Raw genomic sequence first — 27,637 nt, 5'->3', positions numbered from 1 at the left:
TAGAAAAGACTACATGGAAGAGAGAACCTACTCTGATTGAATTATTTTATTTATACATATCTATGTTTAGGTGACCAGATTGTAGGAGCGACTGTGTACTTTGACAACATGTCATCAGAGGATATTGAAAAGCTGCTGGCAAATGTAGGACAACACACCGTGGGCCTCAAGCTACAGAGAAAAGGGGATCGATCCCCTCTGCCTAGTGTGACCCATTCACATGATGTCTTTAGTCTGAAAAGTCCTGATGTTGTTCTGGTGAGTAATTTCTGGACACTTATAGGAGGAAATAATTGGTGGTGTTAAATACTCCTTTTTGAAGTGCTGACATTAAAACAATGGGGCACATTTACTAATGCCGTCTAATATTTAAACATTGTAAACTTAGACCAGGCAGTCACAAGGTGAAGCCATATTTATTAAAGTGGAGCTTGCTGTATGATAAAATTGGTGCATTTTGCTCGACATGTTAGACACTTTTCTCTTCCTTATCCAACTTCTTGGTTGGCTTAGTTGACACCAGTTTTCTTCATTGTTTTCAATGGTAATACTTCCGTTGCAAATGGTTTCAGATTGTCTCCATTCCGTAAGGTTTCCATGTTTTTGACGGAATCAATAGCGCAGTCGAATGCGCTATTGATTCGGAGAAAAAACGGAAACCATTTTCAACAGACTCATTACTACTGAAATCAATGGTAATGCAAACGGAAGCTATATTTTCCGTTTGCCTTTCTGTTGATGGGTTCTTTTGACGGAAAGGTCTGACGGAACCCATCAACAGAAACCGAACAATGATGTAAACACACCCTTAGAGGGAGTCACCATGTGGCCTAGCAATGTAGGGAGGAGTGTTGAACTGGGGAGTGACGTAAGCGCATTTAGGAGCAACGGTGAAGCCCTCGTTGCACCTAAATGCTCTTCAGCATAAAGTTCATAAAACGGATTTCTTTACAAAGGAGGCAGTAAGCAGAAATTGAAAATAAACTTTAGAAAACAGGTTAGTCTCCTCTACAGTACACTAGTTTACTATGGACATTCTGGTGACAGACTCCCTTAAAGACCAGCCTATTTTAGGCCCTAATGACCAAGCTATTTTTTATGTTTTTCCATCGTCTCATTCAAAGATCTATAACTTTTTCTTATTTTTCTGTCGACATAGCTGTATATGGTCTTGTTTTTTGCAGGACAAGTTGTATTTTTTAACAGTACCAGGGTACATAGAATTCATTGATTAACTTTTATTCATTTTTTGGGGGGGAATAGAAAAAAAACAGCAATTTTGCCACACTTTTTTGCATCCTAAATTTTATATTAAATATTGAATGAGGGGTTAAATGGGTCAGATCGATACTGATATCAGTCGTTAGAGCAGGGTAGCTGAGAGCAGGGAGATTTAATGGCTCTTTGCTCTGTTTAATTTATACTGATTCAGTGCCGTGAAAAGTCATATGCATCAGAATAAAGCCCATTAGTGGCCGCCGTGAAAAGGCGTATTGGCGGTCACTAACGTGTTAAAGCAACTGCAGAAGTTACTATTATCCCTCAGGCACTGCCTGGAAAAACTACTTTTTTGATGACTAAAATCTGAATTTCTATCACATATATAGAAACTGTAAATTTGATTTAGTTCTTGTTTTGTAGAAAGAAATGTTAGTCCATACAGTGTACAGTTAGGTCCAGAGTTATTTGGACCGTGACACAAGTTTTGCCATTTTAGCTGTTTACCAAAACATATTTAATATACACTACCGTTCAAAAGTTTGGGGTCACCCAGACAATTTTGTGTTTTCCATGAAAACTCACACTTATATTTATCAAATGAGTTGCAAAATGACTAGAAAATATAGTCAAGACATTGACAAGGTTAGCAATAATGATTTTTATTTGAAATAATAATTTTCTCCTTCAAACTATGCTTTCGTCAAAGAATGCTCCATGTGCAGCAATTACAGCATTGCAGACCTTTGGCATTCTAGCTGTTAATTTGCTGAAGTAATCTGGAGAAATTTCACCCCATGCTTCCAGAAGGCACTCCCACAAGTTGGATTGGCTTGATGGGCACTTCTTGCGTACTATACGGTCAAGCTGCTCCCACAACAGCTCTATGGGGTTGAGATCTGGTGACTGCGCTGGCCACTCCATTACAGATAGAATACCAGCTGCCTGCTTCTTCCCTAAATAGTTCTTGCATAATTTGGAGGTGTGCTTTGGGTCATTGTCCTGTTGTAGGATGAAATTGGCTCCAATCAAGCGCTGTCCACAGGGTATGGCATGGCGTTGCAAAATGGAGTGATAGCCTTCCTTATTCAAAATCCCTTTTACCTTGTACAAATCTCCCACTTTACCAGCACCAAAGCAACCCCAGACCATCACATTACCTCCACCATGCTTGACAGATGGCGTCAGGCCCTCCTCCAGCATCTTTTCAGTTGTTCTGCGTCTCACAAATGTTCTTCTGTGTGATCCAAACACCTCAAACTTCGATTCGTCTGTCCATAACACTTTTTTCCAATCTTCCTCTGTCCAATGTCTGTGTGCTTTTGCCCATATTAATCTTTTCCTTTTATTAGCCAGTCTCAGATATGGCTTTTTATTTGCCACTCTGCCCTGAAGGACAGCATCCCGGAGTCGCCTCTTCACTGTAGACGTTGACACTGGCGTGTTGCGGGTACTATTTAATGAAGCTGCCAGTTGAGGACCTGTGAGGCGTCTATTTCTCTTGTTGCTCAGTTGTACAGCGGGGCCTCCCACTTCTCTTTCTACTCTGGTTAGAGCCAGTTTGTGCTGTCCTCTGAAGGGAGTAGTACACACCGTTGTAGGAAATCTTCAGTTTCTTGGCAATTTCTCGCATGGAATAGCCGTCATTTCTAAGAACAAGAATAGACTGTCGAGTTTCACATGAAAGCTCTCTTTTTCTAGCCATTTTGAGAGTTTAAATCGAACCCACAAATGTAATGCTCCAGATTCTCAACTAGCTCAAAGGAAGGTCAGTTTTATAGCTCCTCTAAACAGCAAAACTGTTTACAGCGGTGCTAACATAATTGCACAAGGGTTTTCAAGTGTTTTCTAATCATCCATTAGCCTTCTAACACAGTTAGCAAACACAATGTACCATTAGAACACTGGAGTGATGGTTGCTGGAAATGGGCCTCTATACACCTATGTAGATATTGCATTAAAAACCAGACATTTGCAGCTAGAATAGTCATTTACCACATTAACAATGTATAGAGTGTATTTCTGATTAATTTAATGTTATTATCTTCATTGAAAAAAAACTGTGCTTTTCTTTAAAAAATAAGGAAATTTCTAAGTGACCCTAAACTTTTGAACGGTTATGTAATCAATATGGGCTTAAAGTGCAGACTCTCCTCTTTTAATTTGAGGGTATTCACATCCAAATTTGAGGAAGGTTTTAGGAATTACAGCTCTTTAATATGTAGCTGCCTCTTTTTCAAGGGACCAAAAGTAATTGGACAATTATCTCAAAAGCTATTTAATAGGCTGCATGAGCTATTCCCTCGTTAATCTATCATCAATTAAGCAGGTAAAAGGTCCAGGTGTGGCATTTGCATTTGGAAGCTGTTGCATTGAGAGCTCCTTTGACCTCATGTTGTGGGTTCACAGCAAGTGAAACAGACCATCGCTAGGCTGAAAAAAAATGAAGAAATCCATCAGAGAGATAGCACAAATGTTGGGAGTGGCCAAATCAACAATTTGGTACATTCTTGGAAAAAAATAAAAAAGCGCACTGGTGATCTCGTGAACTGCAAAAGGCCTGGACGTCCACGGAAGACAACAGTGGTGGATGATCGCAGAATCTTTTCCATGGTGTAGAAAAAAGCCCTTCACAACATCCACCCAAGTGAAGAACACTCTTCTGGAAGTAGGTGTACCAGTATATAAGTTTACCATAAAGAGAAGACTTCATGAGAGCAAATACAGAGGATTCACCACAAGGTGCAAACCATTAATTAGCCTCAAAAATAGAAAGGCCAGATAAGACTTTTCCAAACAACATCTAAAGTAGCCAGCCCAGTCGACGGAACCGCATTCTTTGGACAGAGGAAACAAAGATAAAACTGTACCAGAATGATGGGTGGAAGAAAGTATGGAGGCTTGGAACGGCTCATGATCCAAAGCACACCACATCCTCTGTAAAACATGATGGAGGCAGTGTGATGGCATGGCCAAAGTCACTGGGTCAATAGTGTTTATTCATGATGTGACTGAAGACAGAAGCAGCCGGATGAATTGTGAAGTGTTCAGGGATATACTTTCTGCTCAGATTCAACCAAATGCAGCAAGTTTGATTGGGCGTCGCTTCACAGTACAGATGGACAATGACCCAAAACATACTGCAAGAGCAACCCAGGAGTTTTTTAAGGCAAGGAAGTGGAATATTCTGCAATGGCCAAGTCAAGAACCAGATCTCAACCCGATCGAGCATATCACTTGCTTAAGACAAAAATTAAGGAACAAAGACCCACAAACAATAAACAAATGAAGACGGCTGCAGTAAAGACCTGACAAAGCATCACAAAGGAGGAAACCCAGCGTTTAGTGATGTCCATGGGTTCCAGACAACAGGCAGTCATTGCCTGCAAAGGATTCTCTACAAAGTTTTAAAAAAATCTATATATATTTTTGGTAATGTTAATTTGTCCAATTACTTTTGAGCCCCTGAAATGCGGAGACTGTGTAGAAAAATGGTTGCAATTCCTAAACATTTCATAGGATATTTTTGTTCAACCCCTTAAATTAAACCTGAATTACACTTCAATTGCATCTCCGTTGTTTAATTTCAAATCCAATGTGGTGGCATGCAGAGCCCAAATCATGAAGGTTGTGTCACTGTCCAAATAATAATGGACCTAACAGTACATCCAGCTCATTGAATCCCCTATGTTTAGCTGAGAGGCAGAGTTCATCAGATCAGATTTTTATGAGCTTCTAAGCCCATGTTCACACTTGCATTGCGACATCTATTACAAAGCTACCTTGACACTTGCATCCAAAATACAATAGATACCACCGGTGCCAGGCGTACTCCATTGACATACAATAGGTTTGTCTGGTTCGATGTGGCGTCCATTGTACTGATGGTAAAAATAGCACTGCATGCAGCGCTATTTTTCTTGTCAAATTTGACGGAATCAACAACATGGCCTCCTTTGCAAATGTACAGAGCAGTGTACTGCTTTCTACTGTGGTGCTTGTTATGTTTCATGTTACTTGACGTGAACCACTGATGGAGGAGAGAAATTGTCTGTGGTAGGGAACCCTCCGAAACAGCAATGCATTTATGTGACAAAACTGTATTTTTAAAGTTAGCGCCTTTATAATTTATGTATTTTTTTTACAGAGTGGAGATGATGAGGAATACAGACGTATTTACACAAAAAAAATTAAGCCGCGTCTGAAGTCTGATGAGACTCTAGAACCAGAGACCCAGACAAGGACCATCACCGTTACCAGGAAAGTCACTGCTTATACTGTGGATGTGACAGGATCAAAAGACTCAAAAGAGATTGATATAAGTAGCCCTGAATACAAAATCAAGATTCCTCGTCATGAAATAACTGAGATTTCAAAAACGAGTGTGGAGACCGAAGAAGGTAAAACCGTAATCAGAATTCCTGGAATTGATGTATCTGGGAAAAGCTTGCAGACAAGTGGAGAGTACAGTGTTCCACTTCCAGGAGATTCTTTAAATGTTCATACCACCACTGTGACATATAAAGGACAGAGCGGAGCACAATTTGAATTTCCTGAAGGTGAAAATAATGCTAATTCTCAAGTTAGTAGGCAAGCCTCTTTAGGCATGCATGTTCCTGATATAAGTGTTTCTGGACCAAAATTCCAGAGTTATGAAAAGAAAGTTGATGTCAAAATGTCCAGATTTGGAACAGAACATGATATTGGTTTTAGAGGCCCTAATTTTATGGGTATTTCTGAAGACATTCGATTTACAGGCGCTGATTATAATAATTCCGCTATGCATATCAAACCAAGTCAGGGCACAACTTCAGTTACTTCTAAAATTGGCTTCCAGTCATCCAGTACAATAGCAAAGGGTTCCCAGCTTGATTTAAAGAAGCCTGAGGGTCTGAAAATTGGAAGCTCAACCACAAGTGTAAGAATACCAGAAACCGATATAAACATTTCTTCTACACAATCCCAGTTTATTAATATGACCGGAGATATTCAAACACCTAAAATAGATATTCAAAGTCAGGATAAAAGTGGTAGATCAGTAGAAATAGTGCTCCCTGGTGAAGACATTAAGATACCGAAGTTTGGATCTATGGGATCAAAAGTTGACAGCCAATTCAAGCTCAGCCAGTCTAGTCAAGATAGATTAGCAACCGCTGGTGCTAATGTGGAAATCACTCCAGAATTTGAAGGAAAAGCAAAGACTACAAAAGTAAATTTAGCAGGACCGATTGTGAATTTGAAAGGAACTAATATAGAACTTGATGACTCTGTGGGGAAGGTCAACATACCCTTATTTAAAGTTCCAAAATTTGGTTTCTCAGAAAAGAATGAAGGGATTACTCAACCTAACTTGAAACTTAGAGGAGCAACTTTATTGGAGGGTAAAATGGAGACATGTGGTGGTAATGTACCAAAAATGTCCATACCTAATGTAAGTATAGATACTAAAGGTTCTAGTAGAAAGATGGAAACTGAGATTTCAGGTATTGAACATGATTTAAAACTTGGTATTAGGAGTCCAGAGGTTAACATAGAATCTAAATATGTGGGAATTAAGGGTTCAAAAGTTTCCATTGAGGGTCAACAGGCACATGTAGAAATGCTAGATGCGGAAGGCTTAGAAGGAAGGCTGAAAATGCCAAGTTTTAACTTGCCCAAATTTGGTGTGTCAGGATCGAAACCAGAAGGTGGGATCAATTTATCAGGCCCTCAAGCTGATATTGTAGGTAAAGGTGCTCTACATGTGAAAGGTCCCAATTTTGATTTGAAAACTCCAGCACTAGACATCAAAAGTCAGTATGGGAATGTTGAAGGAGGGGATCTAGCTAAGCCGTGTGCAAGTGTCTCTTTTCCAAAAATATCTGAACCTGATATGGACCTTACTTTGAAAGGCCCTAAAGGAATAGATATTTCAAAGTCTAAAGTAAACATTAAGAGTCCCACAGATGACATGGAGGCTAAAACCCTAAATATTGGTGGAAAAGTTGAAGGTTTGAAATTTAAAGTACCACCAGTGCAACTTCCAAAATCTGAAATTGATTTGAAAAATCCTACATTAGAAGTAAATTTTGAAGGTCTCAGTGGCAGAAGTAAAGTACCAGAGATTGATCTTCAGGCTCCAGATGTAGACCTTGACGGGAAAGTAAAAGGACCAAAATTCACGATGCCTTCAGTAGATTCTTCAAAAATCTCTATGCCTGATGTTGATTTGAACATGAGAGGCCCAAATTGGAAAGTAGGAGCAGATGTTTCCTTACCCAAAGTGGAAGCAAAGGAAAAGGGTTTTAATGTTGACTTAAAGGGTTCAGAGTTTGATGTAGAAATGTCAGATGTTGCTGTGGAAGGTCCAGATGGGAAAGTAAAAATTCCCAAATTTAAAATGCCAAAGTTTGGTCTTTCAGGATCTAGTGTTGAATCTACTGGACTGGAAGCTAATATTCCTAAAGCTGATATTGATGTGTCTGGGCCAACAATAGATGTTTCTGCCCCTAATGTTAAAGTAAAAGGCTCCAAATTTAAAATGCCCTCAATGAATTTTAATCTGCCCAAGACTTCCAAGCCTGATTTTGATCTTCATATGAAAGATCCCAGGATTGAAGGAGATCTGAAATGCCCCATAGTTGACATTAAGGCACCAGAGGTAGACCTAGAAGCCCCAGATGTAGACTTGGATGGCAAAGTAAAAGGTTCGAAATTCAAGATGCCTTCAGTAAATCTTCCCAAAATGTCCATGCCTGATTTGAATTTGAAAGGCCCCAAGTTAGAAGCAGATGTAAAAGGCCCTAAAGTTGACATTAAGGCACCAGAGGTAGATCTAGAAGTCCCAGATATAGACTTTGATGGGAACGTAAAAGGTCCAAAATTCAAGATGCCTTCAATAAATATTCCCAAAATGTCCATGCCTGATTTGAATTTGAAAGGCCCCAAGTTAGAAGTAGATGTAAAAGGCCCTAAAGTTGACATTAGGGCACCAGAGGTAGACCTAGAAGCCCCAGATGTGGACTTTGATGGGAACGTAAAAGGTCCAAAATTCAAGATGCCTTCAGTAAATCTTCCAAAAATGTCCATGCCTGATTTGAATTTGAAAGGCCCCAAGTTAGGGGGAGATGTAAAAGGCCCTAAACTTGACATTAAGGCACCAGAGATAGACCTAGAAGCACCAGATGTAGACTTTGATGGGAAAGTAAAAGGTTCAAAATTCAAGATGCCTTCAGTAAATCTACCCAAAATGTCCATGCCTGATTTAAATTTGAAGGGCCCCAAGTTAGAAGCAGATGTAAAAGGCCCTAAAGTTGACATTAAGGCACCAGAGGTAGACCTAGAATCTCCAGATGTAGACTTTGATGGCAAAGTAAAAGGTTCAAAATTCAAGATGCCTTCAGTAAATCTTCCCAAAATGTCCATGCCTGATTTGAATTTGAAAGGCCCCAAGTTAGAAGCAGATGTAAAAGGCCCTAAAGTTGACATTAAGGCACCAGAGGTAGATCTAGAAGCCCCAGATATAGACTTTGATGGGAACGTAAAAGGTCCAAAATTCAAGATGCCTTCAATAAATATTCCCAAAATGTCCATGCCTGATTTGAATTTGAAAGGCCCCAAGTTAGAAGTAGATGTAAAAGGCCCTAAAGTTGACATTAGGGCACCAGAGGTAGACCTAGAAGCCCCAGATGTGGACTTTGATGGGAACGTAAAAGGTCCAAAATTCAAGATGCCTTCAGTAAATCTTCCAAAAATGTCCATGCCTGATTTGAATTTGAAAGGCCCCAAGTTAGGGGGAGATGTAAAAGGCCCTAAACTTGACATTAAGGCACCAGAGGTAGACCTAGAAGCACCAGATGTAGACTTTGATGGGAAAGTAAAAGGTTCAAAATTCAAGATGCCTTCAGTAAATCTACCCAAAATGTCCATGCCTGATTTAAATTTGAAAGGCCCCAAGTTAGAAGCAGATGTAAAAGGCCCTAAAGTTGACATTAAGGCACCAGAGGTAGACCTAGAAACCCCAGATGTAGACTTTGATGGGAAAGTAAAAGGTTCAAAATTCAAGATGCCTTCAGTAAATCTACCCAAAATGTCCATGCCTGATTTGAATTTGAAAGGCCCCAAGTTAGAAGCAGATGTAAAAGGCCCTAAAGTTGAGATTAAGGCACCAGAGGTAGACCTAGAAGCCCCAGATGTAGACTTTGATGGGAAAGTAAAAGGTCCAAAATTCAAGATGCCTTCAGTAAATCTTCCCAAAATGTCCATGCCTGATTTGAATTTGAAAGGCCCCAAGTTAGAAGCAGATGTAAAAGGCCCTAAAGTTGACATTAAGGCACCAGAGGTAGACCTAGAAGCCCTAGATGTAGACTTTGATGGCAAAGTAAAAGGTTCAAAATTCAAGATGCCTTCAGTAAATCTTCCCAAAATGTCCATGCCTGATTTGAATTTGAAAGGCCCCAAGTTAGAAGCAGATGTAAAAGGCCCTAAAGTTGACATTAAGGCACCAGAGGTAGACCTAGAAGCCCTAGATGTAGACTTTGATGGGAAAGTAAAAGGTTCAAAATTCAAGATGCCTTCAGTAAATCTTCCCAAAATGTCCATGCCTGATTTGAATTTGAAAGGCCCCAAGTTAGAAGCAGATGTAAAAGGCCCTAAAGTTGACATTAAGGCACCAGAGGTAGACCTAGAAGCCCCAGATATAGACTTTGATGGGAACGTAAAAGGTTCAAAATTCAAGATGCCTTCAGTAAATCTTCCCAAAATGTCCATGCCTGATTTGAATTTGAAAGGCCCCAAGTTAGAAGCAGATGTAAAAGGCCCTAAAGTTGACATTAAGGCACCAGAGGTAGACCTAGAAGCCCCAGATGTCGACTTTGATGGGAAAGTAAAAGGTCCAAAATTCAAGATGCCTTCAGTAAATCTTCCCAAAATGTCCATGCCTGATTTGAATTTGAAAGGCCCCAAGTTAGGGGGAGATGTAAAAGGCCCTAAAGTTGACATTAAGGCCCCAGAGGTAGATCTAGAAGCCCCAGACATAGACTTTGATGGGAATGTAAAAGGTCCAAAATTCAAGATGCCTTCAGTAAATCTTCCCAAAATGTCTATGCCTGATTTGAATTTGAAAGGCCCCAAGTTAGAAGCAGATGTAAAAGGCCCTAAAGTTGACATTAAGGCACCAGAGGTAGACCTAGAATACCCAGATGTAGACTTTGATGGCAAAGTAAAAGGTCCAAAATTCAAGATGCCTTCAGTAAATCTTCCCAAAATGTCCATGCCTGATTTGAATTTGAAAGGCCCCAAGTTAGGGGGAGATGTAAAAGGCCCTAAAGTTGACATTAAGGCCCCAGAGGTAGATCTAGAAGCCCCAGACCTAGACTTTGATGGGAACGTAAAAGGTCCAAAATTCAAGATGCCTTCAGTAAATCTTCCCAAAATGTCCATGCCTGATTTGAATTTGAAAGGCCCCAAGTTAGAAGCAGATGTAAAAGCCCCTAAGGTTGACATTAAGGCACCAGAGGTAGACCTAGAAGCCCCAGACATAGACTTTGATGGCAAAGTAAAAGGTCCAAAATTCAAGATGCCTTCAGTAAATCTTCCAAAAATGTCCATGCCTGATTTGAATTTGAAAGGCCCCAAGCTAGAAGCAGATGTAAAAGGCCCTAAAGTTGACATTAAGGCACCAGAGGTAGACCTAGAAGCCCCAGATGTAGACTTTGATGGCAAAGTAAAAGGTCCAAAATTCAAGATGCCTACAGTAAATCTTCCCAAAATGTCCATGCCTGATTTGAATTTGAAAGGCCCCAAGTTAGAAGCAGATGTAAAAGGCCCTAAAGTTGACATTAAGGCACCAGAGGTAGACCTAGAAGCCCCAGATGTGGACTTTGATGGCAAAGTAAAAGGTTCGAAATTCAAGATGCCTTCAGTAAATCTTCCAAAAATGTCCATGCCTGATTTGAATTTGAAAGGCCCCAAGTTAGAAGCAGATGTAAAAGGCCCTAAAGTTGACATTAAGGCACCAGAGGTAGACCTAGAAGCCCCAGATGTAGACTTTGATGGCAAAGTAAAAGGTCCAAAATTCAAGATGCCTACAGTAAATCTTCCCAAAATGTCCATGCCTGATTTGAATTTGAAAGGCCCCAAGTTAGAAGCAGATGTAAAAGGCCCTAAAGTTGACATTAAGGCACCAGAGGTAGACCTAGAAGCCCCAGATGTGGACTTTGATGGCAAAGTAAAAGGTTCGAAATTCAAGATGCCTTCAGTAAATCTTCCAAAAATGTCCATGCCTGATTTGAATTTGAAAGGCCCCAAGTTAGAAGCAGATGTAAAAGGCCCTAAAGTTGACATTAAGGCACCAGAGGTAGACCTAGAAGCCCCAGATGTAGACTTTGATGGCAAAGTAAAAGGTCCAAAATTCAAGATGCCTACAGTAAATCTTCCCAAAATGTCCATGCCTGATTTGAATTTGAAAGGCCCCAAGTTAGAAGCAGATGTAAAAGGCCCTAAAGTTGACATTAAGGCACCAGAGGTAGACCTAGAAGCTCCAGATATAGACTTTGATGGGAAAGTAAAAGGTTCAAAATTCAAGATGCCTTCAGCAAATTTACCAAAAATGTCCATGCCTGATTTTGACTTGAATCTAAAAGGTCCAAACTGGAAAGGAAAAACTGATTTTGCATTACCAAAAATAGAAGGAGATTTAAAGGGTCCAGAGTTGGATATAGGAGTGCCAGATATTGATGTTGAAAGTCCAGAAGGAAAGGTAAAAATTCCTAAATTTAAAATGCCAAATTTTGGCTTTTCTGGACCAAATGCTGAAGGCACAGGGGATATTTTTATTCCAAAAGCTGACCTTGAAGTTTCTGGACCAGATATAGATATTGATGGCGCAGACGGTAAAGTGAAAGGCTCAAAATTTAAAATGCCATCAATGAATTTTAATTTACCTAAAATGTCTTTGCCAGATTTGGATCTGAATATGAAAGGCCCTAAGTGGAAGAGTGGGGAAGCTGATATTTCTACCCCAAACGTGGAAGTAGACATAAAAAAGCCAGCTGTGATTGTAAAAGCTCCAGAGGTCGATATTGAAGGCCCTGAAGGCAAATTTAAAGCTCCAAAAATGAAGATGCCGTCATTGGATTTTAATATGCCAAAGATTTCTATGCCTGATATTGATCTTAATTTGAAGGGACCCAAATTGAAAGCAGGAGCTGATATTGAAGGGGGAAATGCTGATATTAAACTCCCTAAACTAGAGGGAGATTTGAAAGATGCAGAGTTTGATCTTGAAGTACCCAGTGGTAACCTAGAAGGACCTGAAGGAAAATTAAAAATGCCAAGATTTAAAATGCCAAAGTTTGGCTTCTCAGGCACCTCTGCAGAGGGATCTGGTGTAGATGTTGATTTGTCTGGACCAAAAGTGAATGTAAAAACACCAGAGGTAGGAGTTCAAATCCCAGAAGGAAAGCTAACCGGTCCAAAAATGAAAATGCCATCAGTTAACTTAAGCTTACCACATGTTTCCATGCCTGACCTAGATCTCAATGTAAAAGGACCCAAATTAAAGGGGGGAATAGATATTCCTGATAAAAAGATTGAAGCAGATATAAAGGATCCAAAGATTGAAATTAAAGGTCCTGAATTAGAGCTATCAAGCCCTTCATTATCTGCTGAATTGCCAGAGGGTAAAGTTAAAGGGTCTAAATTTAAATTACCATCGTGGGGATTTTCAAAACCAAGTGCATCAATGCCTGATGTAGATCTTAATCTGAAAGGTCCAAAAGTTAGAGCTGACCTAGATGTTACAGCAAAGGGAGGAAGTCTTAAAGGACCAGCATTAGGTGTTGGGTTGCCTGAAGTAGACATCAATCTACCTGAGGCAAAGGTTAAAAAGTCTAAATTCAGACTGCCAAAATTTAACTTTTCAGGTAGCAAGGCACAAGCAGCCAGTGTTGACGTGAAGGTTCCAAAAACTGAGATTGATGTTAGCGGACCTGATGTGGACATTCCTAATTTAGAAGCAAAGGGTAAATCTCCCAAATTTAAAATGCCATCATTAAACATAACAAGCCCCAAAGTGTCAGTACCAGATGTAGAATTAAATTTGAAAGGACCTAAATTTGAAGGAGATTTCAAAGAACCTAAAATTGACATCAATAGCCCTAATGTGGAGGCACCAGATATAGATATTGATGGCAAAGTCAAAGGTCCTAAGTTTAAGATGCCATCAATGCATCTTCCAAAAATGTCCATGCCTGATGTTGATCTTAATCTGAAAGGCCCTAAATTTCAAGGAGATTTGAAAGGTCCCACTATTGATGTTGAAGGTCCAGACATTGAAATAGGGGCCCCGGATATTAGTGTAAATGACCCAGAAGGAAAGTTTAAAATGCCTAAATTTAAAATGCCCAAATTTGGTATGTCAGGGCCAAAAATGGAAGGACTTGATGTAGATGCTAACTTACCCAAAGGAGAAGTTGATATATGCGGTCCAAATGTAGATATTCATGCACCTGATATTGATATTGAGGGCCCAGAAGGGAAGTGGAAAGGTCCAAATCTAAAGATGCCATCAATGAATTTCAATTTACCAAAAGTATCCATGCCTGATTTTGACTTAAATCTGAAAGGTGCAAAAGTTGAGGGAGATTTGAAAGGACCCAAAGTTGATATCAAGGGACCAGAAATTGACTTGGATGCCCCTGAAATAGACATTGATGGAAAAGTCAAAGGTCCTAAGTTTAAGATGCCATCAATGCATCTTCCAAAAATGTCCATGCCTGATGTTGATCTTAATCTGAAAGGCCCTAAATTTCAAGGAGATTTGAAAGGTCCCAATATTGATGTTGAAGGTCCAGACATTGAAATAGGGGCCCCAGATATTAGTGTAAAAGACCCAGAAGGAAAGTTTAAAATGCCTAAGTTTAAAATGCCCAAATTTGGTATGTCAGGGCCAAAAATGGAAGGACTTGATGTGGATGCTAGCTTACCCAAAGCAGAAGTTGATATATGCGGTCCAAATATAGATATTCATGCACCTGATATTGATATTGAGGGCCCAGAAGGGAAGTGGAAAGGTCCAAATCTAAAGATGCCATCAATGAATTTCAATTTACCAAAAGTATCCATGCCAGATTTTGACTTAAATCTGAAAGGTGCAAAAGTTGAGGGAGATTTGAAAGGACCCAAAGTTGATATCAAGGGCCCAGAAGTTGACTTAGATGCTCCTGAAATAGACATTGATGGAAAAGTCAAAGGTCCTAAGTTTAAGATGCCATCAATGCATCTTCCAAAAATGTCCATGCCTGATGTTGATCTTAATCTGAAAGGCCCTAAATTTCAAGGAGATTTGAAAGGTCCCAATATTGATGTTGAAGGTCCAGACATTGAAATAGGGGCCCCGGATATTAGTGTAAAAGACCCAGACGGAAAGTTTAAAATGCCTAAGTTTAAAATGCCCAAATTTGGTATGTCAGGGCCAAAAATGGAAGGACTTGATGTGGATGCTAGCTTACCAAAAGGAGAAGTTGATATATGCGGTCCAAATGTAGATATTCATGCACCTGATATTGATATTGAGGGCCCAGAAGGGAAGTGGAAAGGTCCAAATCTAAAGATGCCATCAATGAATTTCAATTTACCAAAAGTATCCATGCCAGATTTTGACTTAAATCTGAAAGGTGCAAAAGTTGAGGGAGATTTGAAAGGACCCAAAGTTGATATCAAGGGCCCAGAAGTTGACTTAGATGCTCCTGAAATAGACATTGATGGAAAAGTCAAAGGTCCTAAGTTTAAGATGCCATCAATGCATCTTCCAAAAATGTCTATGCCTGATGTTGATCTTAATCTGAAAGGCCCTAAATTTCAAGGAGATTTGAAAGGTCCCAATATTGATGTTGAAGGTCCAGACATTGAAATAGGGGCCCCGGATATTAGTGTAAAAGACCCAGACGGAAAGTTTAAAATGCCTAAGTTTAAAATGCCCAAATTTGGTATGTCAGGGCCAAAAATGGAAGGACTTGATGTGGATGCTAGCTTACCAAAAGGAGAAGTTGATATATTTGGTCCAAATGTAGATATTCATGCACCTGATATTGATATTGAGGGCCCAGAAGGGAAGTGGAAAGGTCCAAATCTAAAGATGCCATCAATGAATTTCAATTTACCAAAAGTATCCATGCCAGATTTTGACTTAAATCTGAAAGGTGCAAAAGTTGAGGGAGATTTGAAAGGACCCAAAGTTGATATCAAGGGCCCAGAAGTTGACTTAGATGCTCCTGAAATAGACATTGATGGAAAAGTCAAAGGTCCTAAGTTTAAGATGCCATCAATGCATCTTCCAAAAATGTCCATGCCTGATGTTGATCTTAATCTGAAAGGCCCTAAATTTCAAGGAGATTTGAAAGGTCCCAATGTTGAAGTTGAAGGTCCAGACATTGAAATAGGGGCCCCGGATATTAGTGTAAAAGACACAGACGGAAAGTTTAAAATGCCTAAGTTTAAAATGCCCAAATTTGGTATGTCAGGGCCAAAAATGGAAGGAATTGATGTGGATGCTAGCTTACCAAAAGGAGAAGTTGATATATGCGGTCCAAATGTAGATATTCATGCACCTGATATTGATATTGAGGGCCCAGAAGGGAAGTGGAAAGGTCCAAATCTAAAGATGCCATCAATGAATTTCAATTTACCAAAAGTATCCATGCCAGATTTTGACTTAAATCTGAAAGGTGCAAACGTTGAGGGAGATTTGAAAGGACCCAAAGTTGATATCAAGGGCCCAGAAGTTGACTTCGATGCTCCTGAAATAGACATTGATGGAAAAGTCAAAGGTCCTAAGTTTAAGATGCCATCAATGCATCTTCCAAAAATGTCCATGCCTGATGTTGATCTTAATCTGAAAGGCCCTAAATTTCAAGGAGATTTGAAAGGTCCCAATATTGATGTTGAAGGTCCAGACATTGAAATAGGGGCCCCAGATATTAGTGTAAAAGACCCAGAAGGAAAGTTTAAAATGCCTAAGTTTAAAATGCCCAAATTTGGTATGTCAGGGCCAAAAATGGAAGGACTTGATGTGGATGCTAGCTTACCCAAAGCAGAAGTTGATATATGCGGTCCAAATGTAGATATTCATGCACCTGATATTGATATTGAGGGCCCAGAAGGGAAGTGGAAAGGTCCAAATCTAAAGATGCCATCAATGAATTTCAATTTACCAAAAGTATCCATGCCAGATTTTGACTTAAATCTGAAAGGTGCAAAAGTTGAGGGAGATTTGAAAGGACCCAAAGTTGATATCAAGGGCCCAGAAGTTGACTTAGATGCTCCTGAAATAGACATTGATGGAAAAGTCAAAGGTCCTAAGTTTAAGATGCCATCAATGCATCTTCCAAAAATGTCCATGCCTGATGTTGATCTTAATCTGAAAGGCCCTAAATTTCAAGGAGATTTGAAAGGTCCCAATATTGAAGTTGAAGGTCCAGACATTGAAATAGGGGCCCCGGATATTAGTGTAAAAGACCCAGAAGGAAAGTTCAAAATGCCTAAGTTTAAAATGCCCAAATTTGGTATGTCAGGGCCAAAAATGGAAGGACTTGCTGTAGATGCTAGCTTACCCAAAGGAGAAGTTGATATATGCGGTCCAAATGTAGATATTCATGCACCTGATATTGATATTGAGGGCCCAGAAGGGAAGTGGAAAGGTCCAAATCTAAAGATGCCATCAATGAATTTCAATTTACCAAAAGTATCCATGCCAGATTTTGACTTAAATCTGAAAGGTGCAAAAGTTGAGGGAGATTTGAAAGGACCCAAAGTTAATATCAAGCGCCCAGAAGTTGACTTGGATGCTCCTGAAATAGACATTGATGGAAAAGTCAAAGGTCCTAAGTTTAAGATGCCATCAATGCATTTTCCAAAAATGTCCATGCCTGACGTTGATCTTAATCTGAAAGGCCCTAAATTTCAAGGGGATTTGAAAGGTCCCAATATTGATGTTGAAGGTCCAGACATTGAAATAGGGGCCCCGGATATTCGTGTAAAAGACCCAGAAGGAAAGTTTAAAATGCCTAAGTTTAAAATGCCCAAATTTGGTATGTCAGGGCCAAAAATGGAAGGACTTGATGTAGATGCTAGCTTACCCAAAGGAGAAGTTGATATATGCGGTCCAAATGTAGATATTCATGCACCTGATATTGATATTGAGGGCCCAGAAGGGAAGTGGAAAGGTCCAAATCTAAAGATGCCGTCAATGAATTTCAATTTACCAAAAGTATCCATGCCAGATTTTGACTTAAATCTGAAAGGTGCAAAAGTTGAGGGAGATTTGAAAGGACCCAAAGTTGATATCAAGGGCCCAGAAGTTGACTTAGATGCTCCTGAAATAGACATTGATGGAAAAGTCAAAGGTCCTAAGTTTAAGATGCCATCAATGCATCTTCCAAAAATGTCCATGCCTGATGTTGATCTTAATCTGAAAGGCCCTAAATTTCAAGGAGATTTGAAAGGTCCCAATATTGATGTTGAAGGTCCAGACATCGAAATAGGGGCCCCAGATATTAGTGTAGAAGACCCAGAAGGAAAGTTTAAAATGCCTAAGTTTAAAATGCCCAAATTTGGTATGTCAGGGCCAAAAATGGAAGGACTTGATGTAGATGCTAGCTTACCCAAAGGAGAAGTTGATATATGTGGTCCAAATGTAGATATTCATGCACCTGATATTGATATTGAGGGCCCAGAAGGGAAGTGGAAAGGTCCAAATCTAAAGATGCCATCAATGAATTTCAATTTACCAAAAGTATCCATGCCAGATTTTGACTTAAATCTGAAAGGTGCAAAAGTTGAGGGAGATTTGAAAGGACCCAAAGTTAATATCAAGGGCCCAGAAGTTGACTTAGATGCTCCTGAAATAGACATTGATGGAAAAGTCAAAGGTGCTAAGTTTAAGATGCCATCAATGCATCTTCCAAAAATGTCCATGCCTGATGTTGATCTTAATCTGAAAGGCCCTAAATTTCAAGGAGATTTGAAAGGTCCCAATATTGATGTTGAAGGTCCAGACATTGAAATAGGGGCCCCGGATATTAGTGTAAAAGACCCAGACGGAAAGTTTAAAATGCCTAAGTTTAAAATGCCCAAATTTGGTATGTCAGGGCCAAAAATGGAAGGACTTGATGTAGATGCTAGCTTACCCAAAGGAGAAGTTGATATATGCGGTCCAAATGTAGACATTCATGCACCTGATATTGATCTTGAGGGCCCAGAAGGGAAGTGGAAAGGTCCAAATCTAAAGATGCCATCAATGAATTTCAATTTACCACAGGTATCCATGCCAGATTTTGACTTAAATGTGAAAGGTGCAAAAGTTGAGGGAGATCTGAAAGGACCCAAAGTTGATATCAAGGGCCCAGAAGTTGACTTAGATGCTCCTAAAATAGACATTGATGGAAAAGTCAAAGGTCCTAAGTTTAAGATGCCATCAATGCATCTTCCAAAAATGTCCATGCCTGATGTTGATCTTAATCTGAAAGGCCCTAAATTTGAAGGAGACTTGAAAGGTCCTAATTTTAATATTAAGCGTCCAGAATTGAATACCGAGTCTCCAGATGTTGACTTGCAGGTACCAGATGTACATTTGAAAGGCTCAGAAGGAAAGCTTAAAATGCCTAAATTTAAACTGCCCAAATTTGATATCTCTGGACCAAAAGGGGGGCTTGATGTAGATGTTGGCTCACACAAAGGAAATGTTGCTATATCTGGAGATTTAGCCCTATCAGAAGTGTCCATGCCAGAAATAAGTTTGAAGGGACCCAAAATTAAGGGGGAAGGAGATCTCTCTGTTTCAAAGCTAGAAGGAGATCTAAATATGAAGGTTCCAAATTTGAAAGGCGATCTTGATGTCACTGGAAAAAAATTAGAAGGTGAGCTAAAAATCCCAGGAATTGATGTAGATATTGACGTAGCGGAGGGTAATTTGAAAGCACCAAAATTTAAGAAACCAAAGTTTGGTTTTGGCATTAAGTCACCTAAAGCAGAAGTCAAAGCCCCTTCTGTAGATATTGCTGTTCCTGAGGTAAATTTTGAATCAGACATGCCTGAAGTAAGTGTTGGTGGTAAGGGGAAAAAGGGAAAATTTAAAATGCCAAAAATTCACATGAGTGGGCCAAAAATAAAAGGCAAAAAGGGTGGTTTTGATGTAAGTACACCTGATCTAGATAGTGACATAAATCTTAATGCACCTGATGTTGATTTAAATGTGTCAGATGGAGATGCAGGAAAAAAGACAGAGATTGGTTTAAAAGCGCCCAAATCACGAAAACCATTATTTGGAAAAATTCATTTCCCTGATGTGGAGTTTGATATAAAGTCTCCAAAATTGAAAGGAGATGGCTCTCTTCAAAGCCCAAAAGCAGATGTAAAGACTCCAAATTTAGATATTGGTAGTGGAGCAAAGATGCCAGAAGCTGACTTAATGGCTTCAGGAGTTAGCATTGAAGGTCCTGATTTAAAGATGAAAAAAACGAAATTTAAACTTCCAGGTTTCAGTATGTCAGGCCCAAAGGTAGAGGTGCCAGATGCAGATCTTTCACTTTCTAAAGGAAATGTTGATCTCTCTAGCCCGAAAATTGATATGGCAACCACTAGCCTAGATTTAAAAACTGGTACAATGAGCATTGACAGTGCGTTACCCAATGTTGCCATTGACAAATTTGCACCCAAAATTTCTGCTCCAGAAATTGATGTGAATTTGAAGGGACCAAAAGTTAAAGCTGATAAAGTAGGCTCTGTAAATTTTGCAGTAAATCCCCCCAATATAGACATTTCTGGGTCAAGTGGCAAAATTAAAATGCCAGAATTTGGTATTTCGGGCATTTCAGCTGGATCCGATGTTAATTTTGATACGAAATTCAAAAATCCAAAGCTTGATGCCAGTATCCAAGGCCCTTCCATCACAACACCTGCAGCTGACATCACTTTTCCAAAAGTATCTGGGTCAGACATTGACATGCGTTTTAAAGGACCAAATATTGAGGGAGATTTTAGAGGTTCCTCTGGAGTTGATATACCAGGTATTAATGTGAAAGGTATTGGCACTCAGATTAATTTGCCTCAGGTAGGATTGTCTGGTCCACAATTGCAAGGACCCCAAGTTAAGTTACCCAAAGGAGAATTTTCTCTATCTAGACCAGAAGCTGACTATTCTGGCAAAGCTGGAGTTTCAGACTTAAATATAAAAGGACCTTCATTTCAGACATCATCTGTAAGTACATTCACTGCTCCTGGAATTAATGTTCATGGGCAAGGTGTACAATTGAAAGGAGACTTATCAAGTGGTGCAGGATACTTAAAAGGGTCAGATGGCCTAAGAATAGAAGGAACAAAAGCAAGGGGTGATCTGACTGGTCCTAAAGTTGAAGGAGGGTTGAATGTGAAACCGTTCGATATGAATCTAGACAGTTCTGCTGGTAAAATTACCTTTCCCAAACTTTTGATGCCCAAATTTACATCTTCTGGACCTGAACTGTCAGGAAGAGAGGTAGGGGTTGATGTAGACTTTCCTTCAGCAGATTTGCAGGTTGCGAAATTTGGTCAGGCAGATGTGGATTTAGAAGAAAGTGACATCAAAATTAAAAAGTCTAAAATAAAAATGCCCAAGTTAAACTTTAAATCCAAAGGAAAAGGGGATGCTAGTCTCCCATTTGTTTCAGTTTCTGGGTCAAAGGGTGATCTTCAAAGTTCAAAGGCCAGTTTAGGCTCTGCTGAAGGGGGACTGGGATCTGCTACTTTTGAGGCAGAGAAGCCTTCAAAGTATGAGTTTTCCTTGTTTACCAGCAAAAAGACAAGACACAGATCTTCCTCTTTAAGTGAGGAGAAGGATGAATCAACACACTCCTCCCCAAGTGGCACATTAGAAGTAGAAGGTTCACTGTCTGCAGAGGGGGGTAAAAAGAAGGGAAAGCATTCTAAGATCAAATTTGGTACATTTGGTGGTTTGGGATCTAAATCAAAGGGTTCTTATGAGGTCACATTAAGTGATGATGAAAACATTCAAGGAAGTGGCGCTTCTCTCTCTTCCCGTAAGTCCAGAGTGTCCTCATCGTCCAGCAACGACAGTGCAACAAAAGCAGGTGTCCGTCTTCCTAAAGTGGAACTTAATGTTGCTACAAAGAAAAAGTGAAACTTTTCCTTTTAAACCTAGCATGTATATAAATATATATATCTGTGTGTTTGTACATACATTTTGCAGCCTTTATATAATGATAATTCTTTAAGTGAACAGTACAGATACAAAAAGTGATAAAATAAAATACAGACAAAAGTATCAGTTGTCTAATAGTCCATGCACACATTAATCCTTTCACTACCTAACAAATTTTACATGCAAACATGACTGGCTGTGGAAGGTTTATTGATCTGTTGGAGTTTTAAGACTTTGTACATGGAAATATATTTTTCCAGATTTGTTTTTTTTTAACTTTTACAGTTTGTTTTCTTTTGTGGGGCTTTGCAAACAGATTTATTAAGAATAAAACACTGTAAATTGCATTGAACCACATGGACTGCTGAAATTCAGGGTATTCTTAGAAATAACATGGACTGTAACAGAAAACCTATATAAGCTTATCTAATCTGAAAAAAGTGTATTATCATGGCTTTAACAGAATTTTCGTATTTTCTAGTCCTTTAAAATGACACAATCAACAAAGTTTCTAAAGATGTCCCATGTTTTAAAATTTGTTCAAATTGTAAAAATATTTCTTATGGGTCAGAAGATATGCTGAAGATTAAAATTAACCTCTTCATCCTTTTTTTTTGTTTTGTTTTTATCTACAACAAAGAAGGACATTCTTGCAATAAGCAACCATTGGTTCAATGCTTTTTTTTTTTTTTTTTCACCTGTACTATAAGAATTTCTTCTATTGTCAAACCTAAACTGCCGCTTGTATTTTGTTGGACATAAACAAGATTTGCTTTACTTTCTAGTAAATGATTTAAAATAAACAGTTTAACTTCCGAAATCTGTAAGCACTTCATTAAGAACTGTGTTACGGTTGATTGTTCAATACAAAATAAAGCTTCTAACCTTTATAAAAATAACGTGTTGATATTCTGTTGCAAGTTGTCCTGTCTTTATATATACACACAGGTGCGTTTTGTACACACACACAGACATACACATACGCCTCATGCACACGACCGCGTGCGCCGCCCGAGTCCCGTCAGTGATCCGAGGAAAGATAGAACATGTTCTATCTTTCCTCTGATCGGAGACTCGTATCATTTTACATGGACCCGATTCACTAAAGTGTATGGGTCCGTGGTGACTATCGGGTGCCGCTCTGATGCCGTCAAAAACTGCCCGAGTGGCACAACGGTCGTGTGCATGAGGCAATACACACTGTCTCTTTGTTATGAAGGGCATCAGTTTCTCCCAAATTACACTTTACAGGTGGTTTTATTTAGATTATATATGAAAAGGACTCTGCACTCCACTCTACACTGAAACTTTTTTCAAACGAAATTGTCAGAAGTGAGAATACTCTCAGTAGAAGACATTCAATTATAGAGGTTGCTATGACTAGTGCTACTATATCTACTTGTCTACCACTGCCAGAAGAAAAGAAATCAATAAGTCAGATATTTTTTCTTGTAATTGGCCGTGATGGTACTAGAGGATTTATGATAGGATCAGACTGGATTCACGCATGCAGTTTTTGTTGCAGTTTTTTTTTAGCCTAACACAGGAGTGGATCCAAAAGGAAGGAAAAAGTTAAAAGAAACACAGATGGCTCTCCTTTCTTTATTATGCGTTCCTGTGCTTTGCTAAAAAAAAAAAAAACACAACCAAAACACTGCATTAGAGACTGCCAGTGTGCTTTCAGCCTTCAACAAGTGAATCATGCAGTTATGATCACTGTAGTCACTCCATCAGATGAAATGGGACTAGGATTGCCATTCAATAATGTACCACATAAAAGATTGGTACATAAAAAGAGAATGCTGGGATTTAGGAAAAATGTGGGTAAACAACTGAGTCCGTGGTAGGAAACAGGGTGGTTATAACGGTGCATACTCAGATTAGCTGACCGTTACTAGTGGGGTATGACAGCGGTCAGTATTGGGCCCTATTCTGCTTAATATATTAATGACCTCATAGAAGAATTTGACAGTAAAGTTTTTGTTTTTGCATATGATGATAAACTCTGTAAAGTTATTAACACAAATAAGAACAATATTCTGTTACAGATGGATCTGGATAAGATGGAGGCTTGGGCAGAGAAGTGGCAAATGAGGTTTAAGGCCTCATGCACACAGCCGTGCCCGTAATCACGGGCCGCGATTGCAGGCACGGCCAGCCACCGACGGCCTCGGACAGTCACCTGCGTTCTCAGCCGGTGCTCCTATACAAAGTATGGGAGCACGGACCATAAAAAGCAAAAAAGATAGGACATGTCCTATCTTTTGTGGTATAGTTCTACAGCCCGGACACCTTCCCATAAGATCTAAACGGGAAGGTGTCCGTGAACAATAGAAGTGAATGCGTCCGGAATTTCGGTCTGCAATTAGACGGTTTTACGGTCGTGCTCATGGGGCCTAACACTGATACATGTAAGGTTATGCACTTGGGAAGAAAAAGTGCATGTCATCATTACATACTAAATGGGAAAACAGTAAGTAACCCTGACATGGAAAAGTACTTAGGAATTTTAGTTGAATGTAAACTTAAAGGAGCACTCCCAGAAAACGTTTTATTCTCTGGCCCATTAGAGAGGCACATCTGTTTTCGCCTTGCTAAATGTATATTTTTTTAAGCTAGTTTTATTAAAAAAGAAAGTTCGTTTTCAGCAGTATGAACTATAAAAGGTACAGGACAACATCGTCCCTATAAATGTGACAATGGACACACAGGTGCTGAATATGATCGTACTAGCTTTTATACCCGGCGTTGCTCGGGAGGTTGACTTACGGTATAGATAGAGTAAAAGCTCACTATTAAAATACCTCTCAGTATGAATTTATATCGCTACGTCTCGATATGAATTTAATTGCTAGAGAGTGTAAATAATCTTATTGGAAGCATAAAAGAAAGAGATGAAGCAAAATATCCATTACAGATTTATATAGTGTTGATTTAGGACTGCATGTTTCTATTCCAACGCTTTCTTGTAAACAATGTTTTTTGTCTTTTGATCCGGTGCCTTGATGTAGAGATTCTTTCCAGTGCCGACTCTGGAGCAAGCAACATATAGTTGCCCATGGGAAAAACAGGGACTTTGAAGTGTACTCCTGCCACTTTCAGGGATTGACCTTGAGCCTTGTTAATTGTCATTGCGAAGGCTAAGCGTACTGGGAACTGTTGCCGCTTGAACTTGAAAGGAACATCATTTGGAGCAACGGGAATGCGAGGAATAAAGACAACTTCCCCCTTGACACATCCTGTTAGTATGGTGGCCTCGATGATGTGATCCATCAACTTCTTGACACACAGCCTCGTCCCTTTGTAAAGTTTCGGAGCGTCAATGTTTCTCAACAGCATGATAGGTGAGCTAACCTTCAACATCAATAGATGGGCAGGTAAGCCAGGCGGCTCGAGAGAGTTGAGAAATTCTGTCAGATAGTACACCGCCTGATCGGGGTCAAAAATTGTGTCGTGGACTTGTACAGCTTTTCTTGACATGGCAGAGTCATTTAAATTTGATGATTGATGGTGTTGACAGAATCATTCTTTGGAGCCAGTATTGCCCAATGACATAACCATTCATGATCTCTGTATTTGAAGGCGATGTTGGGAAAGACACTGTTTGTAAGCTCTTCCACCGACTTGGGAAAATTTGTGAAATCATCATGGAAGCTGATCAGATCCGTCCCATTGTCAACTTGAACATCTCCATTCCCCAGATTGAGTATTCTGCTGGCAAACTCACCAGCTGTGGCATCTCCATGCAGATGAACTCGCATATTGGTAGTCAGACTCATCTTCTTCACATGCCTCCACAACACCAACTGCTTCAAGCAAGCTTTCAATTCGTCTGCTGATGTTCCCTTTGGAACAATAGGCAACGTCTGATGGAAATCACCGGCCAACACCAAAACGACACCTCCCATGACTGTATTGTTTCCACGCAAGTCCTTCAGAGTTCGATCCAGAGCTCCAAGCGCCAACGTGTGTGCCATCGTGCATTCATCCCAGACAATCATCAAACATTCTTGCAGGACATTTGTAACACCAGTACCTTTGCTGATGTTACAAACAGGAGACCCATCTCGAGTCAAGCTGAGCTGTAATTTGAACGCTGAATGGGCAGTTCTGCCACCATCAAGCAATGTTGCCGCAATGCCTGGGGAAGCAACAGCGAGAGTAATCCTGGATTGTTGTTGGATCTTTGCCAACAACAGGTTTATGACAAACGTCTTTCCTGTTCCACCAGGAGCATCCAAGAAGACAATACCACCGGTGTTTTTAACAACCATGTCCAAGATCTGATTGTATGCCGTCGTTTGGTCAGCAACCAAAAGAAGTTAATTCGTTGCAAGATAAGTCTCCAGAGCGCTCATGTCATAGCTTGTTTCTCGAAGCAATTCCCGTCCAAGTCTTTCATCGTTGTTCCTTTCCGTCGCGGGAAGTCCCAGTTGCTCAAGTCTCTTTCCAACCATCATGAGGGTCTTTTCTTCAAGTAGGATCAATGACATGTTGAACATTTGCGGAGTACAGCTTTCCAATTGGAGTCCCGGGTTTTGCCATCGTGCTTGCAGAAGAACATCCTCCGAGAGGTGTTATTTGTACTTTTCCCACAGTTCAAGTGACTTGGATGGTCCACATGTCGTGAGTATGACAGCAAATAGGTTTCGTAAGCTTGCTGGTAATTGGCAGGTTTCTGCTTCTTCTAAAGTCTTGTCCCAATAAAAATCACTCTCAAGTAGTCCCCTTTCTTGACATGCTTGCTGATAGGTTGTACAAACATGGTCGCCAACAGTCTTGAGGCTAAAAAACGATGTCGGGCCTGCTACTGTGTGAAGAAGCAACCGGAGGAAGAAGCACTCGTGGTTGTTTGGGTGCACTGTGTAGACTCTGCCAAGAGCATCACTTGACTTGATTCCAACATGATCTTCAACTGGTGTTCCTTGGACTCTTCGCTTGAAAACTCTTGTAGATTTATTCCACGCATAATACTTTGGAACATCGCAGTATAGGAGTGTCGTTGCAAAGTCATCTTGTTGGCAAAGCTTGAAGAATGCTGTCAGCGTGGTGTCTTTGGGCTGCAAAACTTGTTGTGCAGCAGTTTCCTCAGCGAAGTAGACTCTCTGTCCATTTTCCAAGTGGACATTGAGATGATCTACCGTTGGATAGCGTAGTGAATTGGAAAGTCCAAAATGCGCCATACAGCCTCGTTGCTACTGATGTAACATCCAGTTTGGAAGCGATCAATTTCATCAATTGTTCTTTCTTGTCTTTCTTGGCGATTGATTTCATCAGTTATTCTTCTTTGTCTTTCCAAGCCAAATGCTGCTTGATCCGATCCTTTGTTGACATATTTGCAGATGTACTTGATCGCCTTAACTCCGTTGCAATAGTCAACATTGACATGAGATTGAAAGGTCTTGGAAAGAAATGGCGAGTAGGGTACAATCCATCTGTTGTCAACCCCGAATTCCTGGTAACTATTGCCAATCTTCATCTTCATCAATGCAGTGATCCCGCCTTCTCCCACTTTTCTTCTGCGATAAAGTGGATAACCATCATCTCCAGACTGAGTTTCATGGATCAGCTGTCTTGGGAATCTCTTTGTACAGAAGCCATTTTTCATGCATGGGGAGTTTGGATTCAGTCTTCCACATGGTCCATGGACCATGTTCTTCATGATGATGTCGAATAGCTTTTGATCTTCTTGTGCATTTGGGATCTCTGCACTAATGACAGAATCAATCTGATTTGGTCGGATCTTCTCTTTCAGCCAGATTAGTATATGTGTCTGAGGCAAACATTGTTTTTGCCATTCGATTGTGTACTTGAAGCATTGAGTTTCTCCAAATACCTTGTCCTTCGTGAGGACATTCATGAACTTGATAACCTTTCGTCGAAAGACTCGGGCTACCAGATCGTGTCTATCAGTCGCCGATTATTCTGGCAAGAGCTCTTAGCGAATTAATTTCCATGTAAAAGTAATAAACAGGTCAGGCCTTCCGTATTTTCGCACATGTGTCATGGGGTCTTGAGTGTATTCGTGCATATGTCGAGGGCTCCCTGTGAAGCTGGAAGGCAAGATAACCATCTGACCAAAATTGCTCGTGTTTCCATCCTTGACGACAGCACCTCGAAAGTGGATATAGCTTTCAGCGCGAAGTGCCTTCTGATTGAAACGGATGAAGCGAAGTCGCTCCATTTCGATTTTGGCATGCATATCAACCAAAAACTGATGGAAAAGATTTCAGCACATCAACAGGT

At 40.0% G+C, this 27,637-nt stretch overlaps 1 protein-coding gene and 1 pseudogene across 1 annotated transcript in view; one reads left to right on the top strand and one right to left on the bottom strand.

Annotated features, from left to right (window-relative positions):
* AHNAK (AHNAK nucleoprotein) overlaps positions 1-22,271 on the top strand; it is a 67,737-nt gene extending 45,466 nt beyond the window's left edge. Inside the window, exons 4-5 of the mRNA XM_075837311.1 lie at positions 71-258; positions 5,366-22,271. Coding sequence (XP_075693426.1) covers positions 71-258; positions 5,366-21,370 — 16,193 coding nt within the window. The 3' untranslated portion in view covers positions 21,371-22,271. The remainder of the gene's footprint in view (positions 1-70; positions 259-5,365) is intronic.
* A 3,697-nt stretch (positions 22,272-25,968) lies between these two features.
* On the bottom strand, positions 25,969-27,305 carry LOC142660150 (uncharacterized; annotated as a pseudogene).
* Positions 27,306-27,637: the final 332 nt, after the last annotated feature.

This window comes from Rhinoderma darwinii, chromosome 9, assembly GCF_050947455.1.
Source record: "Rhinoderma darwinii isolate aRhiDar2 chromosome 9, aRhiDar2.hap1, whole genome shotgun sequence".
In the NCBI taxonomy this organism is placed as follows: Eukaryota; Metazoa; Chordata; class Amphibia; order Anura; family Rhinodermatidae; genus Rhinoderma; species Rhinoderma darwinii.
This window is presented reverse-complemented; position numbering and strand designations above follow the sequence as displayed.